The following is a 17,997-nucleotide window of genomic DNA, read 5'->3' on the forward strand; positions in this document are numbered from 1 at the left end:
AAAGTTAAGATAGCAAATAGTTGACTAACAATTTTAAAATAATAATAATAATAAATAAATAAACATCAAATCGTAAAATAATGCTAATATTAAAACTACAATAAACACAAATATTAATTGACTTTTAGAACTACATTAAACTAAAAAAAAAACAAAACAATCTACATATAATAAACAGAAAACATAAAAGAGCTAGGAATTAAATAAAACAAGGCTAAGAAAAAAAATTTACCTGGTTCTGGGCGGCGAACTGGAACTACGAGTTTGAAGAAGACGACTCCACCTCCTCAACTCGAAAAACCACAAAAACACTTTAAAATTTTTGAACTATGGGAACCAAGAATTCTCAAAATTTTATGAATATTCTTTTGTTTTTTCCTTCCAAATCCTCCTAAAAATAGTGAATGAAGTGGGCTTATATAGGAACCCAAAAATCCTCAAAAAGGATGAAATACCGATGTGGGACTATTGCAAAATTGAAAATTGTTTGAGAGACAATGTGGGAAAGGTTGATTTTTTTTTTTTTTGTATTTGACTCAAAATGTATGAATTTTAAAATCATCGGACCAAAATTTGCTATTAAATAAATAAAGCTTCAAAATCACGAATTTTTAAAATGTTAGGCCAAAATTGGGTGTCAACACTTTGATTAGACGAAACTATAATCTGATGATACTTCATATAATCTAAGTCACTATATCTATCAATCTTCGGCCCCTCCTGGCCATATTCTCTTTATAATTTTGGGTTTCAAATATAATTTTAAAAAGATTAATGGTGAATCTAAAATAAAAAGTGATTCACATGGATTTTAATTTTTTTTTTTTTTTGCCTTTTGCCTTCTTTATGTTCTTTTACATGTTTTTTTATTTATCATATCAAAATTATTGGATTTCATAGAGTCCAATCATGTTAAGTCATTTATATTCTCTCTTTATTGTGACCCCTTGGTGTTAAATTCCCAAATCTTTTTTATATATTATAGTATCTTTATTATTTATAAGATGCACGAATTCTATTCGAAAGTCCTAATTATGTTTTATTAGAGCCTTTAATTAGTGTTGGATTCCTAAGCATAACTAATGTTGGGTTTTGTGAACTAAGTCCCACATTCATGATTGAAAAAAATTACAAGTAAGTTAATTGGCAAATATTTACTATTCTTAATGATGTGAGTTTTTTTGAGAAAATTATATGAACCCGATTCAAAGCGAACAATATCATATCATGTTAAAAAGTATATTTTAGTATCAAAGCTAACAATTCAACGATATCAGTATGGATACATCAAAGTGATGAAAAGACTGACACACGACATAGGGTTTTTACCCTTTTATGGCTCAATTTGTTACCTTAATTACCCATAGTTTTACGGACGCATAAGCAAAAAAAGAATGGACATATATATTTGATTGACGTAGGTGACACACAATTAGTCCCACATTAGTAGCTGATAAGATAAATAAGCTATTTATAAAGTTTGGATATTCTTAATAGTATAAGTTTTTTGGGAAAAAATTATACAAACAATATCATATTATATTAGAAGTATCTTTTAACCGTTAAACATCTAATTGCTCCCTTCGAATCCACCAAAAATTCATAGTTTAATTTCAAATATTGGTTAAACCAATAATGCATGTACACATATATCCTCTAGGGAATCATAGGATATAATCAATTAATCATTGAATCAAACTGTTTAATTGACACATTAAATTAATTAACCTCCTTTAATTTCTCGAGTGTCTACATGTTATTGGATTTTAGACATACTAAAATTAGATACTGGGGAACATAAAAACCATTGGAATATGTTCCAGGATTTTTTTAAAAAACAAAAAACTATAGAAAAAAATGTGAAAGAGAAAAGAAAAAATAAATAAAAAGATTTATTTTGTTGAAAAAATAATATTTTCCATCCAGAAGCTTTTAGCATCATCAACACATAAATCTTGAAAGTGTTTTTAAAGAGGAATAATCCTACAATATCTCTCTCTTAATTATTTTTTCATCGCAATAATTAAAGAGTGTAAGATTCATGCAGTAATATTTATATAATCGACCACCCAATAGAATAATTATAGGTAAATCTCAAACTTTAATTAATAAATGATTAAATTAATATCATAATTTTAAAAAATTTCTATACTTTTTGTATATATAAGTTAAATTCTGATTTTAGTGAGTGGCCATGGTGGCTTTTGGGCATATATCTTCATAATAATTTTCAAATCGAGCTAGCTTTATATTAATTCTTTTTTATCGCTAGGCTTTATACTATTTTTTTCTAGCTAGGTTCTATACAAAGAACAAAAATAACGTTAAAGAACAATTAATTAAAAGATCAATTGTTTAGGAAGATCCACTTTTATTATATATTTTATTTCTTAGTTATTTTCTATAGGAAGAATTAAAGGTTCTTTTTCTACTTTTACAGTTTAATTAGTAACACAAGTCATTTTCTTAATTGTCTGCATCAAAGTCATATGTATTTTTATTAATTAGAAAAAGTCATAAATTAAACCAGCTGTCACCAATGTGTATCGATCTATATCTCTATATATCATGAGAATTAAGTATCCAACAAATGGCAATTCTGGAGGGAAGTGCCATATAAACTCCGATATTTATCAGGATTCGATTAAATTCAAATTCGTATATTGCAGAATTCATTTTTTAGAAACGCTCCTTCAATAATTTTTTTCATATGGACCGATTCCAACAGAAATATTAACTTATTTATAGCAGCTATTTGTTATAAGTCAATAATTGTATGATATATAAACTTTATTTATAAAAACCGTTTAACTATAATTAATTACAGTATAATATATATAATATCTTATATAAGACTATTTAATTAATAATAAATTGATATGATTTAATGTAAATATCTGATGCGTATTCGCTAAGTTGATTTTTGCTATGACGTTTTTAATTAATGTAGTTGTGTTTTAGTTAGTGCACAAACCGTTCATCCACATACGTGTTTATAAGGAGAAAATATTGTGAAATATTGGGTGGGGAGATGGAAGTTATTAGTTGAGTTAGTAATTCTGATTTAAAAAAAAATTCCCAAAATATAATGAAGTAATTATTATTTTTCCGATTAAGTTATTATTCAATTGTGCAAATTTTATTCCAACAAAAAGTAATAATGAAGAGAGTTAGATCTAACCTCGAAATATAATACTCGATTGGAAAATCACACTATAAAATATAAAAATTTTAGCGTAGACTCAATTAAAATTTCATATGATAATCTTATGATTAAAGAGAGATTCAATTCAATCGCCTTTCGGTCATTTAGCTCCGTCCTTTGAAATGACAGACATATTGCTATTACAATAAAAATTACTTTTAGCGACATTAAATATTGACACTAACAAAGAGTGCTAAAGTCTTTACCGGCATTAGTTAAGTGCCATTAGAACCAATTCCGCTAAAGACTTTAGGAACATATACAAAGAGTGACAATTGCCCCTAAAAATACATATTTAGCGGCAATTAAGAATTAGATGCCGCGAATGGTCATTTTTGTTATAGTGTGTATATATTTCATTCGATTTGAACTATATTTGTAAGTGAAATATATTTTATATATATATATATATATATATATATATACACACACTATTCTAAACATAATTTGAATTAAACAGAAAATGAAAGCTATAGTTATAAAAATAATTAAGTAAATAATAGTATGTTTATCTTAAATATTTCAATTTTCATCAAATAAAAAGGTCATACTCAATCAAACGTAAATAAAAAGTATTAAATTTGATTCTTACCACCATACATTTAAGAAAGAAAAAAAATAACTTTAACTCGTTAAGAAAAAAGAATCAAACGCGCATGTGATTTTCGCGATGAGGATGAAAGGGTCCCCCACGTTCCAACCCTAAAGTTAATAAATGCTCTTACAAAATATAGAAACTCACACTAACCTATCTGCAATCTGCATGGTGGCTAGTCTTGGCGTGACAATATTCAATTTGTATCACTTGGCTTTGGGACCACCCTTTACATCAACATATAAATATATTGTTGCTCCTATTTTATATAAATTTTCTCCGTCTACTTTTACACGTTCACTATATAATAAAATATAATTTAATTTAAAAAATTTTAAAATAATTTTATTATTTTATATAATTTTTTGTCTTTGTTATTAAATATTTAGATGACTCATTACTATGACATACATTACTAATAAAATCACTATTTTTATTTTCGACGATCTTTTAATTTCTGAATCGACGAGTAAAGAAAAAATAATACGTTTTTATATGGAAAAAAATAGAAGTTTCTTATCATTTAACTAAGAATTTTTTTCATCGTACATTGTTCAGCGAGTGGAATGAGTTAAAAAAATCATGTTTTATAGTACAAACTTTTTACTAACTCGTGTTGGAATTACTAATAACTTTTGCTTTTCTAGAAATTATAGTAAAATTTTCATTATTAAAAACTGTATGTTAAGTTAACTATAAACAAGTAAAAATGAATGGACAAAATATCATTTATTTTTTGGACACCCTTTTAATTTCCTTCACCAATATTTATTAATTTCTCTTTTATCTTTACTACATATCCCCCACCCAAAAAAATAAAATTAAAGTGATTATTCCCTTTTATTTTTCTTCCTCACACCCCTATTTATACCCCTAACCCTCTTTGTTGAGAAAGTCATATAAACTTAGGTCTCTTCTTCTTCTTCTTCTTCAACAATATTAGGGTTTTGTCATATTGATAGCGTAGACTACTATCAGTTGAAGCTGCCAGCATGATCTAAACTTACCTATAAATTTATATTAAGGCAAGATCAGATCATGTGGTTGCTTCACCTGTTAGTTCGTACTACGAAAAATAATCTTAACCCTACTTCGTCGAGAAAGAAAGAAATTTAATTTAAGGGTAATGTTATGTACTCTCTCTACTTTCTTAGATTGTATTTTATGAATTTCATTTGAATCGGATTTTTTTATTTCTATATTTATTTTTTCAGTAACAGTATATTCAGTATAATTTCACAAAATAAGATCTAGAATAGGGCTTTTTTATATACATGCTAATTTGATGTCCACCAATTGATGTAATTTTTTTTTCTATCTTCTAATTGTGTTTTTGTATTTTTTGATTTTTGAGTCTTAACAAACTTATGATTAGTTTGAAGATTTGTTAATATGCTTTGAGAAGTGAGCCTTATCAATAAAACCAAGATTTTCTCAGAAAATGAACCAAATCTTGATAAGTTTACATTTATTTTATTTTCTGAGGCTGTCGTTGACCCTTTTTTTTTTAACCTAAGTTTGGTTCATTGCTTTATTCACTATTGTTGTAAAGTAAAGAAAATTATGGATCTTTTCTTTTTTTGCTTCTAGTAATCATTAACATAAACACATTATAAGTGTTCTTCAAACATGTTAAAGTCAAGAATCCATCATTATGTTTTTCTCATTTCGTATTCACGCAGGGTCTGAAGATGGATTAAAGCTAGCATAGCTAAAGGGTGTCACGTAGACAACCTATGAAAATGAGGATTTGGAGAAAGAGCTAACACGCCTATGTCAATGCAAGTATTTGTGGGTAATAGTTATTTTCACGATTCAAATTCATGACTTGATATATATTAGTGGATAATAGTTATTTTCACGATTTGAAATCGTGACCTAAGTAGAGAAACAACATCCAAAGTTCCTCTTCATGATTTTTCTCAACTATGAAATGAAATCATTTTATTTTACATTCTTTATAATGTGGAAGAGACATAGAGACCTTTAATTATGATCAATTAGTTTGGTATAACATCACACAAAAGCCATTTAATGATCATGTAATCCTCTTTACGGTTTATTATTTCTTTAATTAGGACCACATGATGCTAATCCATTACAATGACCAAGTGCAATGGACACCTTAACTTAGAAGGAAGCAAAAAAAAATAAAAAAATAGGAAAATAAATATATATACTCCTATTAAACATTAATAATGCACTCATTTACTTATAAATACACTGATTTTTTTTCTAATATAGAAAATATAAAAGTATAGATATATAGGAGAAATTTTGTTAATTCGCCCATGTAATGTGAGGTAGAAATTATGTTTATCGACTGCTTTTCAATTTTATATTTGTAGAACAACGACTATTTTTCAATTATAGAAACTATAATAATAATTGTGGATCAGAAATATATATTTGTTTTTTCCAAAATTTCACTTCATCCCATGTGTTGTTACAAAGTATTTGTCTTATGTTACTACATTGTGAGATCATATAATATAATAATAAATAAAAACCAAAAAAAGGAAGGACTATTTCATAAAACTCCAGTGGATGTGGATCTGAGTGAGTACAAAAATGAAACAAACAGACTTTGTCTTACGTAAAGATTCTATTGTCCTCTGCAATTTATCAATAAAGAACCATTGCCCCACATTTTTATGACAATAATTTAACCGTTCCGAAATTAACTTCAGATACGTAAATATAAATCTAAAGTTTAAAATTGAACTATGTCTAACAAAACTTAATTTTAAATTTGAGGTTTGAATTTAGAACGAAGTCTAATCAAATTCAAATCTCAAATCTAATTTTAGACATGTCGATTTAAGCTTAATTTTAGATTCGTAGCTCTAAAAGAAAGAAGAATCGATCAACAACGTGTTCAATATGAAGTTTGTCAAAATTGACCAACTATTCGTGTTAAATTAGTCAATTTAATTATTGTTAATTTTAGTTTCATTGATATAATATTTGATTGGATGAGTCTAGATGGAGTCATATGTGAAGCTTCAAAGTTCAAACGCTCAATCATAACTTGTTTAGAATTGATGCATAGTTATTGTTTTTTGTGAAACTAACAAATCCCCTACCCCCACCCAACCTACATCCCTACATACATCATAAACTATAGTTTAAATATTGTGTCTGGGATTTTCAAAACAAAGATTAATTAGCTAACTAGCTAGCTAGGTTATTCTCTGTTTGGTTAGATGGAGAAATATGAAAATATGTATGAAAAAAAAAAGAGTTGATGATATAAAGCACATCTAAATTAATTTTCATATTTTTACAAGTTTCATACCTCAACGAGCCATTGTTTTATTACCTATACTTAATCATTTTTTCACGAGTTTCATATTTGTACAATATATCTATACTCTTGTTGTACAAAAGCACATATCTATGCTAAGTTGACCTATACACTCGATTGGAAACATATATTTGACCAACTCAGCATCGAGATGTGTTTAAATACAAAAGAGAGAGAGATAAATTAGATAGATACAGAAAATAATGAATAGTTAAGATATGAAACTCGTAAATTAATGCTGATAATTTAGGTGTTTTTTTACCATTAACTCAAAAAATAATGAAAAACACATTCCAATTTTGCTACACAAGATGATCTATACATTTCCTTCAAGATCTTCTTTATGTGGAATCATAGTAGACAGCTTGGAATACATCTTTTTCCATTAAAAAACAGATGATGCATGTGAAACCACAGAATATATACAACCCACGATTTTAATTTTTTTTTTAAAAAAAAATTCTAATATGATGTTGATATGAAACTGCTTTGTATACATATGCATATGCAAATTTCAGTTGAACATGACTTTTAATTTTGTCTTGTTTTTCTAGTTAGGAAGGTTCATATATGGTGCAAGAATCTTGAGACTTTTCTTATACTTAGTATTAAAAAAAGATATGCATATAAAAGTTAATTGATTCTTTGCAATATTTTGTTCAAAATGACTCATGATGTTTTGTTATTTATTTACTTTTCATGGAAATAAGAGGAAAATATCAGTTTACTTGTAGAAATTTGTTGTATTCTACAAATGGTTAATGGTCCCATGAAGTGATATCCAGCTAGGAATTTCAATTCTCCAAGAGATTTAATGAAGAAAATGTTGATATAGTTGAGGCTGAAAAAAAGGGGGAATATTAAAGAACCATAATAAGAATATTTGTTACAAGATATAAGTGTAGGATGAGTAAGATATATAATTTTTATTCTAAGATGTTGAGTGTTATATTTGCTTATTGTTGAGTTTACATGGAGTTTAGGGTGGAAAATTACTTTTTTGGAAGTGTTTTCTAGGAAAATGTAAGTAATTTTAATTCGTAGAGTAAATATTTTAAAAGGTCAATAAACTATGGAGAATATGTATCAAAATAATTTAACATTAATGTGTATAAATAAATTACTCAACTAAGTTTTTTTTTTATATGAGATTTTCAAAATCACTCAATGAGGTGTGTTGGATGAAATGACACACTCGCCAAGTATGAATCTTGTTTTTCTTATAGATAGAAAAAATATTTTTCTTATTTATAAGAAACTTATTTTATAGAGAATAAGTTTCGATAAATTTAATTAATTAGCAAGAAAATATTTTTATTCGTATCGAACACACGAAAGGATCGCAACAAGAACCGCGGGTAGTTCTATTAGATTTTGCATCATGGTATATTCACGACATTTTTTAATTATTTATCAAAAAAATGCTTCTACTATTTACTTGTTGTTTTCAATATAGGTTCAAATGAAAAGATTTTAGATTTATAATGATGTGGATAATTAATATGACATAGAGGGAGAATTAATTAACCAATACTTGATTATTTTTAATCTTGTAAAGGTAATGAAAAATTATATAAATACACTTAAGATATCATAATTTATAAAAATTTCTATCACTTGAAAAATTCCAAAAATTCCCTCTCACATACGTCATACATCCATATCTCTTCTCGAATATATCCGTATCTCCCTCAGATACATCCTCCTTCCTCGGATACATCTCTCCCCTCGGATACATCCATGTATTATTAGCAGTGTATCACACAACCAAGAAATATACACGAGAGCAACAAAAAGTTCAAAAATTTGGTAATTAAGGAAACTTTCGTGATAATGCAATTAGACTCATGTGTCACTACATCAAAAATGATTTGTATCGACAATTAATTTCACGACAATAGCTTAATTCCCATTAAAAATGTGTATTTAGCGGCATTTAGCAGTAGCTTAATTGCCACTAAAAAAATATATTTAGCGGCGTTAGCACTATTTGAAATTTCCATTTCCCTGAAACCTATAGCGACACTGGATCCAATGACAATTAACTAATGCTAATAAAGATAATATCACTCTTTCTTAACATGTATACTTATTGCCGCTAAAGATTGTTTTTGTTATAGTGTGTATAAAGCTTAAATCGGAAAGCATGATTTGATTTCTCTTTAACATTATGTGAAAAAAATACTTACTTTCACTCGATATTTGTACAAAGAAAGATCATCGCTTGAACCGTGATTCTTGTAGTTGAATTCAAATATCATCAATTTATTTTATATGGCCCAAAATTTTCTCTCATATACTATCCTTGGGCCCAAATCTTATAGGATGCATTGAGGGATTTGAAGTGCAACTATTCCATCCTAGGGAAACTATACTGGATTTTTTTTTTAAAATATAGTATTAACTGAATTACCTTTCAAAAAATAACAAGATTTTTTTCCTCTACATATCGAAATGTGTTATACTTTTCCTCTCATAATCGATAATTAAGCAAGAGGCAGACCTAGCATTTGAAGACAGTACAATTATCGTGAATTCATACTTTTAAATACAAAAGTATTTATTCATCATAGTAGGACCATGGCAATAACATAATCGACAAATTCAATTTACAAGTCCAATGCCAATGGCTTGATTTCTAGTGGCTATACATCGCGAACCTATGTATATATCAACAGCTAATACACAGCCAAATAATGTTTGACAATTTGTTTTTTTAAAAAAAAATTATCAAGCCAATCATTTGATGATTAGTTTGATTTGATTTTAATAGTTAAAAGACCGCCTATAATAAATTTAATCTTAATTTTAACCAAAAAAAAATCGAGTTACTACTATCTTAAATCAAAGAAGAGACGTAATATAAGAAAAAAAGACAGTAGTAGGAAGAGTTATTTCTACTTGGATTTGATGAACATTGGATTAACCTGGCTATAATGCTAAAACTAATTACCATTAATTGAAAATAAAGCCGCTTTACATCATTAAAACCAACATGAAAATTAACCTAGGATGATCAACATACATTTACAAACAAAGATGCATGTGGTCTGAACTGAACCCCCTACTTACTATTTGTTACATTTGCTACTCACTTGTTATCTCTTCTTCCTAACAATAAAACATCACTCTCTTCACATTTTCTTTAAGCGCGGGCAATGGCCTAACACCCGTCTCTCGTATAGCCTTGCTGCTGCCTTGATGAGGGCTGCCTGAATTATTCTCAGGCATGTCTGGTTCCATGTAGAATCTGGCTCGAAATGCAGCTAAATGTGCATAATATGCAGGAGGAACTGCAAAGAACCAATCTTTTTAGCTTCAAGTTTAAAACTTTGAAACATACAATGACAATATTTGGTTCAACAACTCAAATTTTCATGTTTCAACTTCAAAACGTATGGTCATACGAGAGCTTAGTTATACACGAAAAATGCAAAAACTTTACTTGAAGATCATCATTTTCTTGAGGTTTATATTATCTATAGCCCAACTTTATATCTACATTTTTCACTTACCCACAGAGACAGAACGCGTGCACCTTGCATATGTATAGCAGAGATTGTTGGTCAAGGACTGGATTCCGTCTGCTGTGAAATTGTTTTCATCCCACAGAACATGGTAATGTGCAGGCCGGCTCGTACCCTGCCAAGATGAACAAAAGTCAATGCTTTTAGCATTTGTAGATAAATGATTCCAACAGAGGAACAAGGTTGTTTCGGTTATATACCTGAATGCCAGCGTGGCTACAAAGGTAGAAGTCGAATTCTGTTGGATGACAGATTTTTGTATCAACCACAGTACCTGAAGAAGAAAAGGATGGTAAGCATTCATGATGCTTGACCATATCGCTAAAGTGTGTCTAAGACGAAGGATAGTTTACCAGGCAATATGTTTCCACTCCTATCAATGCTGCTCCTGTCCTTGTGATTATTTGCAAATAGTCGGGTGTGATGTCGTTTCTGTACCACGATAAAAGTTACTGGCGGTTGGTAATTTGGTTCTAAAGATGCACAAGCCTGCACGAAAGAACTTTTCGTCAGATTAAAATCATATATGGTGAAGTAGAAACCAGAGGAAGAGGCATTGACAGGATTAGCACCGACCTTCCTAATCGCATCTAACTCGAAAAGCAGTACTTGGTAAAATTGACCTTCACTCACTCCATCCCTGCACCCAAAATGCTCTTATAAGACTGGGAAATCGACAATAGAAGTCACTAATTACAATGCACGTCTCAAAATGCACAAATCAATAAATGTTTATGTTAGTCACTGTAGGGTCATCTATCAAAGCACTTAGAGTAAGGGACTTGCCGATAAAAGATAATCCTTTGTGGCTTTTGGCCTGTGGCCTTTCTGAAGGATATAAGAAGATCCCTGCAAAATAGATACAGTAACACCAGCGTAAGCGATCTTTCATCAAACGAATAAATACATTGAAAATTAAAAACACAACTCATAGAAAGAATACCTTATCATGCCACCACTAACTGTTCCACGTGCAGGATCATGCCATGTCTTGTACAAATCTTGTATAAGTTCTTGTCTATGAGCTTGAGCGCAAACAAGACCGGCGTATTTTGTCACCTCAGGCCAATCTTGAGAAGCTACTACCTGCAGTCAGATTAGGAAATTGAAGGTTCCTGCTACACCAGAAAAGAGGAGATTAAGAAGCATGGCCTCAAATAAGGAACTTACAGCTGCAATTGAAGGGCTAGAATCTTCTCCGTTTTCAGGGTGGGTCACATCTGCTCCGAATATGATGGTAGGTATATCACTTACTAATGGTATTCTACAGCTAATAGCATCCAACAGGACGGTATTTCGACCACCCATCTGCTACCACAGCAGAAAGTATTTGTAAGAATGCAAATTTAGAAATAAAAGGATTTAATGCATGTTATAAGTAGGAAGCTAACTCAGACACACCTTGACGTTGATCTTCAAGGATACATTTGCCAAATATTGTTTGCTGATCTTGAATACATGCTTTGTCAGACAGCATTGGGTTATTAAACCGAGATCAGTCTCACATATCCGCTTTATGTCACCTACAAGATAATGGCGTAAGAATGTTTGAGAAGGCGGCAATCTTCAAAGCTATCTCAATTCAACAGAAGAAAGTTATATTCACCATACCATAGAGGGACCCATTGTTATCTGGTAGAATGACCAACAGAAGCTCAAGTTCTTTTCCTTTTAGCTTGTTTACGCATGAATGATATACATGCTTCAAGGCTTTCTCTACTTGATCTGGCCTGGCCATGTATATTGGAATTATTGGTTCCGGATTGAACTCCTGTCAGCATAACGCACAGGAGCAAAGGTCAATCGTCTTCGTGTCTTTAACAAACATCGATCTGAAAGAGAAATGGACAAGGAAAAAAGAGAAAGAGGTTGCAAAACAACTACCATTCCAGATACTTGACACATCTGAGCCAGTTCGTTACAAAAGCCACGAGCAACACTCTCTTGGACACTTCGTGAAAAGTTGATGCATGCCCAACGGTTGACTGTCATCCCATTTATCATTTTCTGTGCACACATCAAGTTTAGATGTTAGCAAAATGCAAAGCAAAAATAGGCAATACAAAGTAAATGAGAAAACCGAGAGAAGAAGATTGTTACCATAATATGAAAAATAAGCAATACAAAGTAAAGTATGATTTACAAAACAAAGAGTGAGATATTGGATCTTTTTCTTTTTGCCACCATGCAAAACAAAATTGAACTCATGATGTTAATGCATAGATAGTGCAACATAGAAGTAGTAGGTAAACTGATGATATGCTTCTTGTAAAAACAAAAGAAAGAAACAAGCGGAAAAAGGACCTTGTTCATCATATTCCACTGCCCAACTTGAGGTAAACAGTCCTTCTCCTTCCCCGTCTCGTGATATTTTAGCTGTGGAGAAATGAGAGAACTAGATGTCAAAGATAAAGCATTCAGGTTAACAAGACTGAAGAATAAAAGCTTGTGTGTAGTGTTTTTACCCAAGGAGCAGGCAACACACGGGCTTCCACAGATGCTTGCTTTTCACTGATTTTGATTCCAAACTCCTTTGCATATGGGTCTTCATTATAATCATTGTGTTGAACAGTCTATATTTTACAAGACAGTCAAGAACCATTCGAAAGCATATTAGCATAACAAAAATAAGGAGACTCTAAACATAAAGGGTCTGTAACATTTGAAAAGCCAATAAGCTGGTTTAGACTAGTTCGAGCAGTAGAGGTATCATTGACAAGCTAAATATATTAAAATTAAGAAAGAAATCATGAAGTACAAATCTAAGAGCATACCTGCAAGATTGAGTTCTCACGATCTCTTGGTCTTTGGCATGTGACCTTCAAAAGAGAAGTAATTTGCTTCTCACTCAACCTTTTGGTGTATCGTTGTCCCTCAACAATTTTACACGCCTAGAAAACGATAACATTTCAAGTTCAGAACTACTGGAAAGAAACATTAAGGCTTCAAGCTATACCGCATATCAAGTAATATTCTCACCTCCATAGGTAAATAGTTGGCTTTCTTTTGGTTCCCTACTTGAAGGCATGGAAGATGCGTATTCTTTATAGTAAAGCCATACATTTCTTGAAAGTATTCAACTACCGACTTCATGGTTAAATTGTCATCAACAGGAAATCTGAGCAAAGAAACAATAAGCATTAGGTCAACCTATGTTTTATCATTCTCGGAACGAATCTATTGTATTACAATGTTAAAGGGATCAAATACAAAGGCATAAGACAAAAAGCTTACACTAGTTCCCTCGTGGGCTGAGTTGTTAGTCCTGAAACACGATACTTTCTCCGGACATTGCCCCTGTGTGTCACTTCAACTTTCACTCCTCTAAGAGCCTTCTTAATCTAGGTGACATTTAAAGGCAAAATTAAAAGGTTAATCTAAGTGTAAAGTGGCCAAATGATTTCCTCAAAAAGCAATGCAGCAAGCTTAACAGCATTAACTCGACAATGGTTTCATTCAAGTCCAGTTAGATGGTACTACCTTTACACGATCCGAGTCAGATAAGGGTCTTGACGACACATCTTTTCCTAGAAGCTGAGCTACAAACTCTATCACTGGTAGAGCTTCAATAAATGCAGCTGAAGCCATATCTGTTATTCAGGATCCAAAGATCCAATACAGTTAGGAATGATTAACTACATGAACAACAATCATATAATTCTTTAGAAATTTCACAACAGTTAGGAATGATTAACTACATGAACAACATTCATATAATTCTTTAGAAATTACCAATGTTAAGCGACAAGCCCATTTGGGTCGGTCTAATGCTCTGGTAGAATCCACACCATGCTTCTAAACCATCACCAAGAGGTTGAGGCTTCCGTATATCAGGTGAAAAGAAAGATCTTCCAACAGGACAATACCTATACAGAAATGTGCATTATCAGACAAAAATTTCAGACTAACAGAAATCAAATGCTGGTCCAAAAACTGAAGGAGTGTCTACCTCTTGATCGAAAGCTCTCTCAAAACAATGTCCAGAATTTGAAGAGCTTCTTTTGGACCGTCAGCGCGCTTACCAGCAAGAAATTCACTCAGATGATGTAGATTTGCTCTTGCAACAAACTTAATCACCACTTTATATTCTCTTTCTCTCCTAAAACATTTTACAATTCACAAGAGAGAACAAAGACAAATTATTTAGTATTGGAATGAAATAGGCCTAACCGGAAATGAATCCGTTTTAGATAATCGCATAGCCCGACGTCAACTACTTTGGGATTAAGGCACATTATATTGAATGATTGCACAAGAAAACAAAGAACATCTTTCTTAAGCCCCCGTTATGCCATAGATGTTGGGAGTAGATTTTTTAAAAATATTGTTACAACATTGTTTGTTCGTGAAAATTGGTCAGTTTTTGAAAATTTATCTTCAAATTTTCACTTTCAGACACAAAACTTCAATTTTTTACAAGTAAAACGCATGTCCAAACGCAACTGAGAAAGTTCCAAAACTAGTTTCCAGCACAACTTGAGATAATGATATCTTCTTATTTATTTATTCTTAGTAATATTTTGACAAGACTTGAGAAGCTTAGGAAATAAAAAGATTTTCTACATTTAAAGCTATCTAGTGGTAAATTCTGAATTGAAGTATGAAACAATCCAAAATGAATGAGGACAAAAACAATAAAGTCTTACTTTGGACCATTGATCACATCATCTTCATCAATAAGCTTAATGGTAAACTCCTTCCACTTAAAAGGAAGTTCACCAGCAGTGTAAAGACTCTTTCTGCCATCATAAGCTGGTAATCTCATCCCTAGGTGGGATTCTTTGTACAGTTTCACCAGCTCTGCCATGATAGCTCTGTTTACAGTTCTTGATGACACTTCAGGGATTACAGTAACCTGCAAAGAGCAGCAAAAAGTTGGTATTCTAAAGGGGAATACATACAAAAAAATACAAAGAGAATTATCACAACAGTTCTGACCATAATTCAGAGTCTCATTAATGCTATGTGAAAAAAGCTAAGTAAAAACAAGTGAAATAACAAGGGTAAAAAAACTTCAAAGGGGATGTCAGATTAAGGGCCCCAAAAAGTAATACACAAAAATTTACTATAGTTCTTCAAAGATGGCTCAAAGAAACCATCAAAAATGCAATCTATTTCAACAATTATTTGTCTTAGTTTTTCTTTTTAGTCCGTTTCAAAAAAACAATCTTTAATTCTAAAATCACAAAATTAACAAACATTTTAGTACATTTAAGACCACAACAACCTCGTGTCAAGTCAAAACCAGACAGATAAATTAAAATAGAGAGGGTAGCAACTTACATCATACTGATTCAACTCTTTGTCTGGTAAATCAGCCAAAAAATGGTTTGCTTTTACAATGCATTTTGTCCCAAGTTGCCCATAACCTGGTCTTGGGGCAAAACACAAAGACTTACTTGAAGAAGGAAACCCTGAGCTAGTTCCATTACTCTCAACTCCTGACACATTTGTTGCTTCAACAGAAGCTGCTATAACTGGCTTGCTAGCTGCTGTACAAGGCCTTGAACTAGGCCTCATAAAGGTCTCACCTTGATCTGACTTTTTGCCTCCTCTTCCTCTTCTTCTACCTCTATTTCTTGAAGGGGGTGAAGTCTGGTTATGGATTTTGTTGTTTTGGGGTTCTTGATTTGGTGGCCCTTTGCCATTTTGAGTAGTCTTGGGGTTTTTCTGAACTGGATTCATGGTGTTTTGCAAATGGGGTTTGATCACAATGTGTTGTTCTGAACTTTCTTTCATCTGCCTTATAGGCATGATGATGCTATTTTATCTTTATTTGCTTTTCTTGATAAGCACAAGAAGAAAACTGTTCAAAAGTAATGATGTCTTTCACTAGATGGCACAGTCCAATATAGTTCTCAACACTCCAAATTGCCTCAAGATTTGAAGATTATTGTACTGAAAACACCAAAAACAGAAAGGGTAACACATGTCAGCTACATAATGAATTTGGCAGGAAGCTAAGTGATGAAAAAAGCTTTCAACTTTCACACACATAATGGAAATTTTCTTGATTTTGCATATCCAAACATTATCACATTTCCTTCAACATATAAAACCAAAAACATTACACAACAGTAGCTAAACATTAATAAAGATTACACCTTTTATATCAAAAAAATGAAATTTTGCAATTAAAAATGTCACAGGTCTTGTCACTGCAGAAGACTAGACTATCAAAAAAATAGTAAAAAATGATGATAAAACTGCAAAAGATAAAGAATGAATAGATATGTAACCACCTTAATATAAATGCATACACAGAAAAACAAGCATACAAGAGTACTAAAAAAATCTTTTAAAACTATTTCTCCTTCTGCATGAACATCAGCAAAAACAAATTTTCAAGAAACAGTAAAGAAAAAAACACAGAGTTAAAGACAAATCAAAATTTTCCTCAGAACCCAAAACCCTGTTAAGATGTTTCTATTTGAAACCCAATATCCATAAATCAAGGTGAAAAAATATAATCTTTTTTTTTTTTTTACCAATTTGTAGAAAGCCAAAAACTTTGTACTAGAAAACCCACAGAGAAGAAAGAATGAACAATAAATCCAAAGAAAATGAGACAAAGAAAGACTTATATGATAATGTTACAAGCATTAGTAAATGTAAAAAACCATATATGACTGCTCAAGAATAGAGAATAAAAACACCTTGAAACAATCAAAAAAGCAACCAAGTAAGTATATAATAATAAAAAATATTACTCAAAAACAAGAAAAAGGAATAAACTTTGAAACCCCAAAATTTCATTTACACCCCCCAAACCCCAAAACTCACAATCAACAACACAACACAACACAACACAACAATAAAAATGAAATCTTTAAAGGGTGTCTAGAAAAATCAATCACCAAATGAATGAAACCATGAAAGACAAAGTCTTTGGTTGATTCCAAGAATATTACAGACTTTAGTAATAATGTGAGCAAAGACTAAAAACAGAGAGAGAGAAAAAAGATGGGATTTTTATGAAGTTTTCAAACATATATATATATAACAGAGAGGAAAAAGTAAAAAATAATGATGATGATTTTTTTTTTTTTTTTTTTACATAGAAGCATGCAAAGTAATGTAGGTGTATGTGGTGTTTTTCTTTTATCACATGTAAAAGCATTTGTTAGGGACCTGCTTCTACACAACCACACTTTTGCTTTTTTCACAAACAAATTATAGTGCTGCTGTGTCTAGGCCACACTTTTTCTGTGTCACTCTCCTCAGTGCTCCTTCATCACTCTTTCTTTAATTTCTCCAAGTAATTTTTGAGGGTTATTTTGGATAATTGAATTAATAGTTTGTTCGATCAAGTTTTCGAGAGTTTGAAAGTGTTAATTTTCTAGAAATAATAATAAGGTGTTTG

At 31.0% G+C, this 17,997-nt stretch overlaps 1 protein-coding gene and 1 long non-coding RNA gene across 4 annotated transcripts; one reads left to right on the forward strand and one right to left on the reverse strand.

Annotated features, from left to right (window-relative positions):
• The first annotated feature begins 4,678 nt into the window (after window positions 1-4,678).
• Window positions 4,679-5,764, forward strand: LOC107030664. Its single transcript, XR_001458118.2, has 2 exons — window positions 4,679-4,923; window positions 5,483-5,764. It is a non-coding gene; the product is annotated as an uncharacterized LOC107030664 (long non-coding RNA).
• Window positions 5,765-9,989: 4,225 nt separating this feature from the next.
• Window positions 9,990-17,647, reverse strand: LOC107031394 (protein argonaute 10). 3 transcript variants are annotated; one of them, XM_015232741.2, is made up of 22 exons: window positions 17,492-17,647; window positions 15,918-16,532; window positions 15,281-15,489; window positions 14,584-14,733; window positions 14,367-14,500; window positions 14,115-14,224; window positions 13,869-13,975; window positions 13,614-13,752; window positions 13,409-13,525; window positions 13,100-13,207; window positions 12,939-13,010; window positions 12,519-12,641; window positions 12,246-12,405; window positions 12,036-12,157; window positions 11,805-11,942; window positions 11,578-11,720; window positions 11,421-11,483; window positions 11,211-11,274; window positions 10,988-11,123; window positions 10,835-10,908; window positions 10,623-10,749; window positions 9,990-10,400 (listed from the first exon to the last, which is right to left on the reverse strand). In XM_015232741.2, exons 2-22 carry the CDS (start codon window positions 16,386-16,388, stop codon window positions 10,219-10,221), a joined length of 2,949 nt encoding a protein of 982 aa, XP_015088227.1. In that variant the 5' UTR covers window positions 16,389-16,532; window positions 17,492-17,647; the 3' UTR covers window positions 9,990-10,218. The 3 variants fall into 3 exon arrangements, with proteins under 3 accessions (XP_015088227.1, XP_027767581.1, XP_015088228.1); XM_027911780.1 differs by lacking the exon at window positions 17,492-17,647 and adding an exon at window positions 17,123-17,436; XM_015232742.2 differs by lacking the exon at window positions 17,492-17,647 and adding an exon at window positions 16,630-17,098.
• Between the last annotated feature and the right edge of the window lie 350 nt (window positions 17,648-17,997).

Source organism: Solanum pennellii, chromosome 9 (assembly GCF_001406875.1).
Source record: "Solanum pennellii chromosome 9, SPENNV200".
Lineage (NCBI taxonomy): Eukaryota > Viridiplantae > Streptophyta > Magnoliopsida > Solanales > Solanaceae > Solanum > Solanum pennellii.